This window comes from Zea mays, chromosome 8 (genome assembly GCF_902167145.1).
Source record: "Zea mays cultivar B73 chromosome 8, Zm-B73-REFERENCE-NAM-5.0, whole genome shotgun sequence".
Lineage (NCBI taxonomy): Eukaryota > Viridiplantae > Streptophyta > Magnoliopsida > Poales > Poaceae > Zea > Zea mays.
Window position 1 is genome coordinate 168,336,255 of NC_050103.1, and position 13,034 is coordinate 168,349,288.

Sequence of the window (13,034 nt, forward strand, 5' to 3'; positions counted from 1 at the left end):
TTGGAGCCTCTTGCCCTTACACTTTGAGGTTCACAAAGAAGCACGGAGTAAGGGAGGGATGAACAACGCACACAAGACACGAAATCAGAGTAACGACACGCACACAAGTCACAACAAGAGCTCACAACACAACCCGACGAGTTCACAACTCAAATGGAGCTCTAGTTGCTATCACAAAGAATCAAATGCGTGGAATCGAAGTCTTGGTGCTTAGGAATGCTTAGAGAATGTTTGGTTGTCTCCTCCATGCGCCTAGGGGTCCCTTTTATAGCCTCAAGGCAGCTAGGAGCCGGTGAGTGCATTCCAGGAAGGCAATTCTTGCCTTCTGTCGCCTGGCGCACCGGACAGTCCGGTGCACCACCGGACACTGTCCGGTGCGGATTTCTTTCCTTCTTTGGCGAAGCCGACCGTTGGCGCTTTGGAGCCGTTGGCGCACCGGACACTGTCCGGTGCACACCGGACAGTCCGATGCCCCCTTCCGACTGTTGGCTCGGCCACGTGTCTCGCGCGGATCGCACGGCCGACCGTTGGCCCGACCGACCGTTGGCTCACCGGACAGTCCGGTGCACACCGGACAGTCCGGTGAATTATAGCCGTACGTCGTTAATCACTTCCCGAGAGCAGCAAGTTCGCCTGAGTCAGTCTGGCACACCGGACACTGTCCGGTGCACCCAGACAGAGCTGACTTTGGCTGAACAAAGCCATCTTTAATTTCAACTTGATTTTTCCTATTTCCAACACTTAGACACGATACATTAGTCTCTAAAACAATGTACTAAGTCTGAGAAACATACCTTTATACTTGATTTGTACTTTGTCCACCATTTAACACTTAGGCACTTGTGTTGGACACTAAATCACCAAAATACTTAGAAATGGCCCAAGGGCACATTTCCCTTTCATCTAGCTCATCAAGATCAACTTGCTCTACTTGAGAGCCGTTAGTCTCATCAAACACAATGTCACAAGAAACTTCAACAAGTCCAGTGGACTTGTTAGAGACTCTATATGCCCTTGTGTTTGAATCATATCCTAGTAAAAAGCCTTCTACAGCCTTAGGAGCAAATTTATATTTTCTACCTCTTTTAACAAGAATAAAGCATTTGCTACCAAAGACTCTAAAATATGAAACATTGGGCTTTTTACCGGTGAGGAGTTCATAGGATGTCTTCTTGAGGATTCGGTGAAGATATAACTGGTTGATGGCGTAGCAAGCGGTGTTGACCGCCTCGGCCCAAAACCGATCCGAAGTCTTGTACTCATCAAGCATGGTCCTTACCATGTCCAATAGAGTTCTATTCTTCCTCTCCACTACACCATTTTGTTGTGGCGTGTAGGGAGAAGAGAACTCATGCTTGATGCCTTCTTCCTCAAGAAAGCTTTCGATTTGTGAGTTCTTGAACTCCGTCCCGTTGTCGCTTCTAATCTTCTTGATCCTTAAGCCAAACTCATTTTGAGCTCGTCTCAAGAATCCCTTTAAGGTCTCTTGGGTTTGAGATTTCTCCTGCAAAAAGAACACCCAAGTGAAGCGAGAATAATCATCCACAATTACAAGACAATACTTACTCCCGCCGATGCTTATGTAAGCGATCGGGCCGAATAGATCCATGTGGAGTAACTCAAGCGGCCTGTCGGTCGCCATGATGTTCTGGTGTGGATGATGAACACCAACTTGCTTTCCTGCTTAACATGCGCTACATACCCTGCCTTTCTCAAAATGAACACTGGTTAGTACCAAAATATGCTCTCCCTTTAGAAGCTTATGAAGATTCTTCATCCCAACATGGGCTAGTCGGCGGTGCCAGAGCCAACCCATGTTAGTCTTAGCAATTAAGCAAGTGTCGAGTTCAGCTCTATCAAAATCTACTAAGTATAGCTGACCGTCTAACACTCCCTTAAATGCTACTGAATCATCACTTCTTCTAAAGACAGTAACACCTAAATCTGAAAAAAAACAGTTGTAGCCCATTTTACATAATTGAGAAACAGAAAACAAATTGTAATCTAAAGAATCTACAAGAAAAACATTGGAAATAGAATGGTCAGGAGATATAGCAATTTTACCCAATCCTTTGACCAAACCTTGATTTCCATCCCCGAATGTGATAGCTTTTTGAAGATCATGGTTTTTCTCGTAGGAGGAGAACATCCTTTTCTCCCCTGTCATGTGGTTTGTGCACCCGCTATCGATGATCCAACATGAGCCCTCGGATGCATAAACCTACAAAATAAATTTAGGCCTTGTTCTTAGGTACCCAAACGGTCTTGGGTCCTTTGACATTAGAAACAAGCACCTTGGGTACCCAAACACAAGTCTTGGAGCCCTTGTGTTTGCCCCCAACATATTTGGCAACTACTTTGCCTGATTTGTTAGTAAGCACATAAGATGCATCAAAAGTCTTAAATGAAATATTAGGTTCATTTGATGCAATAGGAGTTTTCTTCTTAGGCAATTTAGCACGGGTTGATTGCCTAGAACTAGATGCCTCACTCTTATACATAAAAGCATGATTAGAGCCAGAGTGAGACTTCCTAGAGTGAATTCTCCTAATTTTGTGCTCGGGATAACCGGCAGGGTATAAAATGTAACCCTCGTTATCCTGAGGCATGGGAGCCTTGCCCTTAACAAAGTTAGATAATCTTTTAGGAGGGGCATTAAGTTTGACATTGTCTCCCTGTTAGAAGCCAATGCCATCCTTAATGCAGGGCGTCTCCCATTATAGAGCATACTTCGAGCAAATTTAAATTTTTCATTTTCTAACTCATGCTCGTCAATTTTACCATCTAATTTTGCTATATGATCATTTTGTTGTTTAATCATAGCAATGTGATCATGAATAGCATCAATGTTAATATCTCTACATCTAGTGCAAATAGTAACATGCTCAACAGTAGATGTAGAGGGTTTGCAAGTATTTAATTCAACAATCTTAGCATGTAAAATAGCATTCTCATCTTTAAGATTGGAAATGGAAACATTGCAAATATTTAATTCCTTAGCCTTCGTAATTAATTTTTCATTCTCATTTCTAAGGCTAGCAAGAGAGGCATTCAATTTTTCAATCTTAGCGATTGAACTAGCTTTATCATTTCTAAGATTGTCAATTGAATCATCAGAAACATTTGATTTCTCAACCTTAGCAATTAATTTGACATTTTCATTTCTAAGGTTGGAAATAACATCATGGCAAGTGCTTAGCTCACTAGATAATTTTTCACATTTTCTACCTCTAGAGCATAAGCGTTTTTAACCTTAACATGCTTTTTGTTTTCTTTAATTAGGAAGTCCTCTTGGGTGTCCAAGAGTTCATCCTTCTCATGAAAATAGCACTAATTAACTCATTTAATTTCTCCTTTTGTTGCATGTTTAGGTTGGCAAAAAGCGTTAATAAATCATCCTCATCATCACTAGAGCTAGCCTCATCACTAGATGTTGCATATTTAGTGGAGGATTTAGATTTTACCTTCTTCTTCTTGCCATCCTTTTCCATGAGGCACTTGTGGCCGATGTTGGGGAAGAGGAGGCCTTTGGTGACGGCGATGTTGGCGGCGTCCTCGTCGGAGGAGGAGTCAGTGGAGCTCTCGTCGGAGTCTCACTCCCGACAAACATGAGCATCGTCGTCCTTCTTCTTGTAGTACCTCTTATTTTCCTTCTTCTTCCCCCTCTTGTCGTTATCCCTATCACTATCACTAGACAAAGGACATTTAGCGATAAAATGACCGGGCTTACCACATTTGTAGCAAACATTCTTGGAGCGGGACTTGTAGTCTTTCCCCCTCCTTTGCTTGAGGATTTGGTGGAAGCTGTTGATGATGAGCGCCATTTCCTCATTTTCGAGCTTGGAGGCGTCGATGGGGACCCTACTTGGTGTAGTCTTCTTTCTTCTCCTCCGTTGCCTTGAAGGCGACAGGTTGCACCTTGGGTGTTGAGGTGGTGCCTTGCTCGATGATATTCTTGGAGCCTTTGATCATCAATTCAAAGCTCACAAAATTTCCTATAACTTCCTCGGGAGACATTAGCTTGTATCTACGATCACCACGAATTAATTGTACTTGAGTAGGGTTAAGAAATACAAGTGATCTTAGAATAACCTTAACCATTTCATGGTCATCCCACTTGGAGCTCCCGAGGTTGCACACTTGGTTCACCAAGGTTTTTAGCCGGTTGTACATGGCTTGCGGGTCTTCTCCTTGGTTGAGCATAAAGCGACCGAGCTCTCCCTCGATCGTTTCCCGTTTGGTGATTCTGGTCACCTCATCTCCCTCGTGCGCGGTCTTGAGTACGTCCCAAATCTCTTTGGCGCTCTTCAACCCTTGCACCTTATTATACTCCTCTCGACTTAGAGAGGTGAGGAGTATAGTAGTTGCTTGAGAGTTGAAGTGCTCGATTTGGGCCACCTTGCCCTCATCATAATCTTCATCCCCTACGAATGGTACCTGTACTCCAAACTCAACAACATCCCATATGCTTTTGTGGAGTGAGGTTAGGTGATATCTCATCATATCACTTCACCTAGAATAATCTTCACCGTCAAACGTCGGTGGTTTGCTTAATGGGACCGAAAGTAATGGAGTATGTCTAGGAATGCGAGGGTAGCGTAGAGGGATCTTACTATACTTCTTGCACTCTTGGCGCTTAGAAGTGACGGACGCGGCGTCGGATCCCGATGTAGAGGGCGATGAAGAGTCGGTCTCGTAGTAAACCACTTTCTTCATTTTCTTCTTCTTCTCGCCACTCTTGTGCGTCCTAATGCGTGAAGGGGATCCCTCCTCCTTTTTGTTGCCGGGCTCCTTTGATGGAGCCTTCCCGTGGCTTGTGGCGGGCTTCTCACCGGTCACCATCTCCTTCTTGGCGTGGTCTTCCGACATCACTTCGAGCGATTAAGCTCTAGTGAAGTATCGGGCTCCGATACCAATTGAAAGTCGCCTAGAGGGGGGTGAATAGGCAAATCTGAAATTTATAAACTTAAGCACACACTACGAGCCAGGGTTAGCGTTAGAAATAAAAGCGAGTCCGAAAGAGAGGGCGAAAACAAATCACAAGCGAATAAGGCGGATGACACGGTGATTTGTTTTACCGAGGTTCGGTTCTTGCAAACCTACTCCCCGTTGAGGGTCACAAAGACCGGGTCTCTTTCAACCCTTTCCCTCTCTCAAACGGTCACTTAGACCGAGTGAGCTTATCTTCTCAATCAAACGGGACACTAAGTCCCCACAAGGACCACCACACAATTGGTGTCTCTTGCCTTGGTTACAATTGAGTTGGAATCAAGAATAGAGGAAGAAGAAAAGCAATCCAAGCGCAAGAGCTCAAATGAACACAAGTATCTCTCTCTCACTAGTCACTATGTGATTGGAATGATCTCGGACTTGGGAGATGATTTGATCTCTTTGTTTGTGTCTTGTATTGAATGCTATAGCTCTTGTATGAGGTGTGAAAGCTGAAAACTTGGATGCAATAAATGGTGGGTGGTTGGGGTATTTATAGCCCCAACCACCAAAGGAGTCGTTGGTGGAGGCTGTTGTCGCATTGCGCCAGCCACGTCACTCGGCCGTTGGGTTCTGACCGTTGGAGCTTCTGACAGCTGGGCCACCGGACAGTCCGGTGGTGCACCGGACAGTCACTGTTCACTATCCGGTGCGCCTTCTGGTGCATGTCTTGACTTCTGCGCGTGCAGGCGCGCACTGTAGCGCATTAATTGTTCTTGCAGACGACCATTGGCGCTGTGTAGCCGTTACTCCGCTGGCGCACCAGACAGTTTGGTGAATTATAGCGGAGCGGCTTCCAGAATTCCCGAAGGTGGCAAGTTCAGACTGGAATTCCCTGGTGCATCGGACACTGTCCGGTGGTGCACCGGACAGTCCGATGCGCCAGACCAGGACACACTTCGGTAGTCTTTTGCTCTTTTTGTTTGAACCCTTTCTTGGTCCTTTTATTGGTTTGTTGTGAACCTTTGGCACCTGTAAAACTTATAATCTAGAGCAAACTAGTTAATCCAATTATTTGTGTTGGACAATTCAACCACCAAAATCAATTAGAAAAAGGTGTAAGCCTATTTCCCGTTCAGTTAGTATCAAATGTATTCATAAGAGCTCTACTTTTTAGATAACAAACATGAACCCCATCGTAATGATTAATGAATATCCTGTTTTTCTTTGCACGTGCACCCCTACGGCAAGAAAACGAAAGATTGTTTTCTATGGGCGTGTTCGGCTGGCTACAAGCCGACACTGTTGCAGCTGTTTGGATTGCTGCAGCTGCAATCCATAGAGAGAAAAATACTGTAGAAGCCGCAGCCGCAGCCGGATTGCAGCCGCAGCAAGCCGCAGCGAACAAGCCGTATATCTTTCTCATGCCTCTACTACTAATGAGAAAGTTCAGGATCTACATCTAGGATTTGCCATGACGCCGTTACTCAAACTCAACACACATTTCCTATTCCTACTTCCTGAATCCTGATACTCTCTTCATTTTTTTATTTGACGGTTTGCGGTTTATTTTTATATATTTAGCGTTAAATAAAAAAGGATGGAGGTAGTATTTGTAAGAAAAATGGGTAGCTCGTTTTTATACATGACAGCTCGGTACTTATATTTGGGCTTCAAAAAAGTATGTTCCGGCCTGGCTGTCAGTCGCTGTACATGCTGCCCAAGCCTTCTCATATTTGCGATTCAAAATATCACGGGTCCGGCCCAGTGGCCTGTCCTGCTGCTAGTCGCTGGGCGCCTGGCTCTCTCGTCGGCAAATCATCAAGCCTATCCAGCCAGACGTGCCGTTGCGCCACGAGTCTCCGACCTCGGTTGTCGGCCGGCCGGCCGGCTCCCCAGTTCCTATTTTTTATAGAAAAAAAGAGAAACTTTCGAATTTTTGAGCAAATTATGGAATTAATAACTTCCCCAGGATTTCGCTTCAACGGCTAATTCGGCCTCCTGGAACAATCTTTTCGCTTTCCCACGGCACCACGTGTCTCCTCATGTCCGCCCGTTCCGAGTTCTGACGGCGAGCCCGTCCTACTCCTCCCAAAGCGAAGTCAAAACGGAACCAAATCACAAAGCGCAAGGGGGGTGGCCCTGCCCCGGAGAAAGGAACACCCAGAACGGTCGCTCTCCCCCGGCCCCGCCGAGATGGACACGGGCTGCCTCCAACCACCCTGCAACCCCTCCTCGTCGGAGGCGTCGGGAGGCGACGCCTCCGACGCCTGCGGCTCCGCCTCTGCCTCCCGGTCCTCCTCCGCCCGCCGCAGCAAGGGGGTGCGGCTCCGGCTCCGGCTGCGGCGAAGGCGGCAGGAGCCGGGCCCCGCCGCTACGCCTGGGGGTGAGGGTCAGGGTGGCGCCGGCGTGCAGGTGCAGGACGACCTCGCGCTGCCCCTCGGGATGTCGTTCGCGGCCGTCCTCGCGCAGGTTCGTGGTGCCATTCGCTCGGCCGATCTCTCCGTAGCTTCCCCCATTTCTGGCGCGGTGTTTATGTCCGCATTTTACCGTTCTACCGAATTGCACGTAGTTCTCTAGTCTTAGATCCTAGTCCACACGACCACACATAGGATGCGGGCGCAACGCCAAATACTGCCGCCCTGGATCAATTTCGTTCCCTCTATGGTTGCAAATTGCTATTATTCCAAGCAATCGTGCGTCATCAGAAGTCAAATTAAATGTGGTAACTTGGGGTCCGAAAAGTGGTGATAGAGCCATACCAGTATGTCAAATGTGGCAGCTGGGGGTCAGAGAAGGCGTACCCTTTTGAGGGAGGGAAATTGTCGGGGACATATTCTTTGCAATCACTCGTTTGGCGTGCAATTAAACCATCCAAAGCATCCAATCTACATCTAACTAGGTGAGAGGATAGAATGCAAAAACGCCTGACATACCAAATGAGTGATTGCACAAGATATGTCCCAAATTTGTAATTTTTTTTTCCATTTCCGTTGTCCTGAAATTGTCACCTTTTTTCATTTCTGTGGGGGACACGCTACTTTTGTTCATCTTGTATTGCAACATTTGCTATCCATTCCGAAACCAAGCATGGGATTGCATTTCATATGATTGTCTGCTCACACCTCACTGTGTGTCATCTGTCCATCCGCTCGACGATTTCACATACACATACATTTCTCCAGAGGCGTCATCATTCACATGAGCACGAAATAAAATCCTATATTCACCCATGTGCAACTTCACGTTGGCATCATCATATACAGGTTGTGAATACAAAGAATCGTTCAGGCGAAAGATTACAGCCTGCACTTCTTTCCAAGGTTATTATACTACAATTTGACTAATAAAACGTACAAAACCATGAAACTCTTTGTAGTTTGAAACTGAGCCTAGACTTTGGATGCAGATCTGTACATCGGCAGTGAAGGAATCATTGAGAAATGTAAGCCTAATTCCCTTTATCATCGCACAGCTCAATTGTTAATAGGATTCATAATACATCTTTCACTTACCATTTGTATAGATATATGGTAACAAGTTAGACAGTTTTATGAGAAACTTTGAGAAATCATTCAGCAGCACATTGACAACGCTTCATCTTGTTAATGAGATGCCTGTCTATGGACAAGGTCCAGTTCCTCAATGTTCTTCTAAGCATGAAGACTCTGAAGCTTCAAGCAAGTTGAGCACTGGTGGTACACAAAATCTAACGCGTGAAATCAAGCAGGAGCGTTTGAATTCAGTGGAAAGTCAGCTTGTTCTTTATGCTGGCGGCTATCAGCAGATGACTCGCCGCGCTCATAGCTTATCTTCTCCTGAAGCTGATCAGCGCATCCTTAATGCATTTGAGAGATCTTTGAAAGAACAAACTCGGTCAAATGAGCTCAAGGAATTTGAGATAAGCCTTAGCATGAGAAAGTTGAAGCTAAAACAGTCTCAACTAGAACTTAACTCCTATTCACACATGTTAGACAAGATTAAGTTATCCTTGGGATTTCAGAAAGCTTCCTTCCAAGTGGAAAAATTCAAGACTCAGATGCAGGACACGAGGCATGCACAAATAATGAGGACACTCATAGATTTTCTTGTTAGTGCAGTGATTATTATGTCAGTATGCTTTGGGTATGGAACTTATACTTATTCATACCAAAGGATAACTGATATTACAGCAGCATGTTCAGCCACTTCAAAGGTACTCTCGTTATCTGTGTTTTTTTATCAGTAATCAATGAATGATACAATCATAAAATTAGAAAGAATCTCTGCTGTCCCTCTTGCAGGGATCTAAATCATGGTGGATGCCAAATTCAGTGTCAAACTTCAATACTGGGTTGCTCTTCATAAGATGTCATGTAATAGCTGCAACACGGATGTTCTTTGGTATAGTAATGATTTTGGCAGTTGTTTGGTTAGCGTTCCAGCGCTCTGCGGTGTCTGTATCAAGTATGCCAGTAACTTTTAACATCATTCTGTTGGGAGTTATTTGTGGCTACGCTGGAAGGTTCTGTACCAACACACTTGGTGGTGATGGGAACATGTGGCTTATATGCTGGGAGGTACTTTGTTCCGTCCATTTGATTGGAAATTGTTATCCATCGGTCTTGTACCGTGTTCTCCATGGTCCTATATCTGTATCTCATAGCAAGGAGTCTGTCTGGTTCCCGTATTGGATTCGCCGTTGGATGTTTTATGCTGTGCTGGGGTTTTTTATCCCAGCCTTGAATGGCTTACTGCCATTTGCTTCTCTTTCTGACTGGAATAACCATTTCACTAAGGAGCTAAAATCCATCTTCATTGATGAGAGAATCGAAGCCTGAATGAATCATGGATGCAACAATTGGTGCAGTGTTGTCCTTTTTGTGCCAGCGGTGCAGCCAAAGGAAAGCGAGGACTGAATGATCTTTAGCTGCAACTAGTGCACAATGTCAATGATTTCTGAGAAATGAAATGGTTCTGTTTGAGAAGCGATTCAGAAGTTCAGCTTGGTGTTGTCTCAAGAGAATAATATATGGGATGGAAGTTATAGGCACCGTTCAAGGAATAAGTTGACTGTACACTACTGCAGGAGACGCTAGCATTTTGATCCAACTCAACGTGCTTTCATCAGTGCCTCCTACCACCGCAGTCAAAGCTTCAGATGATCTAGGATTTTGACTTTTGAGATCTTCGTGTCTCTTCGACTTCAAATGCCTCGATTTGCCCTAGGCATTTTATGATGCAAGTTTACATTACAGTTCAGCGTGTAGGCAGGTTCACCACCAGTTGGAAATTCTGTTGAATTCGTTTTTGTTGTCTTTGTTGTAGCTCGATAATTTGTTTTTTTCACTGTAAATATCAAGAGCCGTTTATCTGGTACTGGCTGCTTACTCTTTGTGGTTAGTTTATGTGCATGTTATCTCCGGGCTTGAGAGAACACAGCCTGATGTTGTACTTGTTCAGTGTGTTCATGTATTGTAAGTGCACTTGCATTTAAGCCCAAAAACTAATGTAAGATTTTGATGTGTACAATTTTTTTATGGGATCATATACCCAATCATGTACTCCTTCAGGATTGCGGTGGTTTGCTTATGCAAGACTTCATGTGCTTATCTGATACAATCATTTTTCCCAAGTTTGAGCATCGTGACGGAGCGTAGAACTGTATGCAACTGACGGTGGAGTTTGTGCAGTTAGTTGTATAATTCAGGTCAGGTTTTGACGGCACGGCACATATTCATATGGCCTTAAGCATGCCATTTTGTAGTTAGTTGACAAGAAACAGAACTGTAGCTGCTGTCATGCAACAAGCGCACTGATTACGGACTTGCACGTCTTGTCACCAGGATTATCACTCTAAAAATGTTGTTTAGTTACAATCAATGTGATATTCACAAGGTGCATGGATGTACATACAACAGCTGCGTCTGGAACTGCCTCCAAGCGAAGTATACGCCCTTTTGTTCAAGATTACATGACTGCTGGAACATATGGTAGGGCATTTACCTCAGCTCCTGTCACCGAGCTTTTTTACATGAAAGCGAGGTGATCATCTCCTCATCCCGTAGCCGCTTTCCATTTGCGTTCACAAAACTGCAGGAAAATTTAACTGGTTGCTGTGTCTCCACATCCCATAGCCGCTTTCCATTTGCATTCACAAAGCCGCAAGAAAATTTAACTGGTCGTTGTGTCTCTGCTCCATAGTCAATCATCGACCACCCATTGCAGTAACAAGCAAGAAAGACAAATTTGTCAGTTGCCGCATGTATGTATGGATAATTATGAAGCACCATGTAGTTAGTAATTAGAGAACTGGTCAGAAAGCTCACCTGAACTGCATTGTACTTGCGTAATCTTCTTAGCTGGGATTGGGTCGTCCAGCCTGAGCCTTCTCTTTAGACCAAGGATGATTTCATCGCTGAGTACATCGTGCCTTCGTTTTGGAAGAACTGATTTGTTCTCTTGAGGCTTGCTCTTCTTGGGACATCTTTCTACTTCGACTCCAGATTTTCGCTTTGGGCATGGAGGAGTTGCAGAATCTGAAGAATATAATGTTGGTTAGCTATTAAGTTAGGGTTACCTCTCTATATAAGGAGTGGCAGGAGTAGAGGGAGGAAGAAGATATAGATCTGGTTTACTCCTAGGGCCTCCTACGGGAGCAGGGGCGGACCCAGTGGGTGGTCCATATGGTCCACGGCACACCCTAAAATTGTATAAGGTTAGTTAGCATAGTGGTGTAAGTACTATCTTTTGAGTTTGGTAGTCAAGGTTCAAGTCTTGTTGATCTCTGTTTTTTTTTTAATATTTTTTCTGGCACAGCCTAAGCGTAGTAGCTGGGTCCGCTACTGTACTTCACAACACAAATGAAAAACCATCAACAATACTGATTACTGAAGAATAATAGAGTATGAAGTGACAAATCGTCAACGACACTGAATACTGAAGAATAATATAGAGTATCAAACATTATCGTCTGCCACAAGATTTTACTAAAAAAATGTGTGAAACGAGTACATAACAGGTGATACATAGAAAATCGACAGCATTGATAACCTCAGAAATAAATATACAATTTATAGTTGTCAATCTCAAACATGTGCGTTACTTATGGGGTTTATGGTCCATGGCAACATTAGAGTGGCTCAGTAGACAGTAGCTCCACACTCTGCATCTTTGGTGGTATTTGATCATTCATTCCAAATGACCAAATATATGTAGCTGCAAATTTCATAAACTGGTTGATACTACTGATCACTGAAGCTAGTAAAAGGGCATAACAATGTGATGTATATGATCCCGAACACTGCAAGAACAGAGGCGTCGATCACCCAACCACGACCGCACATTGTAACATTCAAAGATACCGCTCGTTATTTCCCTACCAGTTAGCAATAGGATCACGATCAATGAAGTAATCAGAGTTCCTAAGGGAGCGAGGCCCAAACCTCAACGCACCTGAGCTCGGCGCAGTAGGCGCGGCGGGCCTGCCGTGGACGACAACGGGCGCGGCGGCGTCGGCGCCGGTGGGCAGCCCGCGCTTCGCGAAGAAGGCGAGGAGCGCGCGCCACGTGACGGCGGAGCAGACGTGGCCAGGGCCGCGGCTGAGGAAGTAGCCGTTGGGCCGGACGGAGGCGGGGTCCAGCCCCAGCGCGAGCCCCACCCTGGCCAGGTCCACCCCTGAGCCGCCATCCACCGTGATCGCCACGGTATCCGCTGGCGACGAGGGCGACGAGCGACGGAGGTGCACGGTGCGGAGCGGCGAGCCCATGGCGGCCGGCGATGCTCTCCGGAAGAGCGTGGCGGGGAGAGGGGCGGAGAACGGTCTGGACTCTGCTGCTGCTACTGCGGACTGCGGTACTGCCTTTTGGGGGAAGCGAGGTCTAGAAGGGTCGCCGCGCGGTCGGACTCGGGGAGTCGGGTCCGGGTGAATCGTGGGTAGGCCTGGGCACTTTTAGGCCTTGTTCGTTTGTACCGGATTAGTGGGTCGGAACGATTCCTAACCGGATTGCTTCTCTAATTTATATAAACTTTGATTAGCTGAAACGATTCCGGGTGCAATCCGACGTAAACGAACAATCCCTTAAGCCGAAACCGAATTACCGAACCGAAAATTTGAAAACCGCACC

General features: G+C 45.6%; 2 protein-coding genes across 2 annotated transcripts; one reads left to right on the plus strand and one right to left on the minus strand.

The window, feature by feature from the left end:
* The first annotated feature begins 7,084 nt into the window (after window positions 1-7,084).
* On the plus strand, window positions 7,085-10,438 carry LOC100279848 (Protein CPR-5). Its single transcript, NM_001152801.2, has 5 exons — window positions 7,085-7,401; window positions 8,196-8,252; window positions 8,339-8,374; window positions 8,456-9,124; window positions 9,213-10,438. Exons 1-5 carry the CDS (start codon window positions 7,126-7,128, stop codon window positions 9,747-9,749), a joined length of 1,575 nt encoding a protein of 524 aa, NP_001146273.2. The 5' UTR covers window positions 7,085-7,125; the 3' UTR covers window positions 9,750-10,438.
* A 286-nt stretch (window positions 10,439-10,724) lies between these two features.
* Window positions 10,725-12,800, minus strand: LOC103636358 (uncharacterized). The gene is made up of 3 exons (XM_008658718.4): window positions 12,364-12,800; window positions 11,238-11,447; window positions 10,725-11,101 (listed from the first exon to the last, which is right to left on the minus strand). The coding sequence occupies exons 1-3, from the start codon at window positions 12,674-12,676 to the stop codon at window positions 10,926-10,928; spliced, it is 699 nt and encodes a 232-aa protein (XP_008656940.1). The 5' UTR covers window positions 12,677-12,800; the 3' UTR covers window positions 10,725-10,925.
* Window positions 12,801-13,034: the final 234 nt, after the last annotated feature.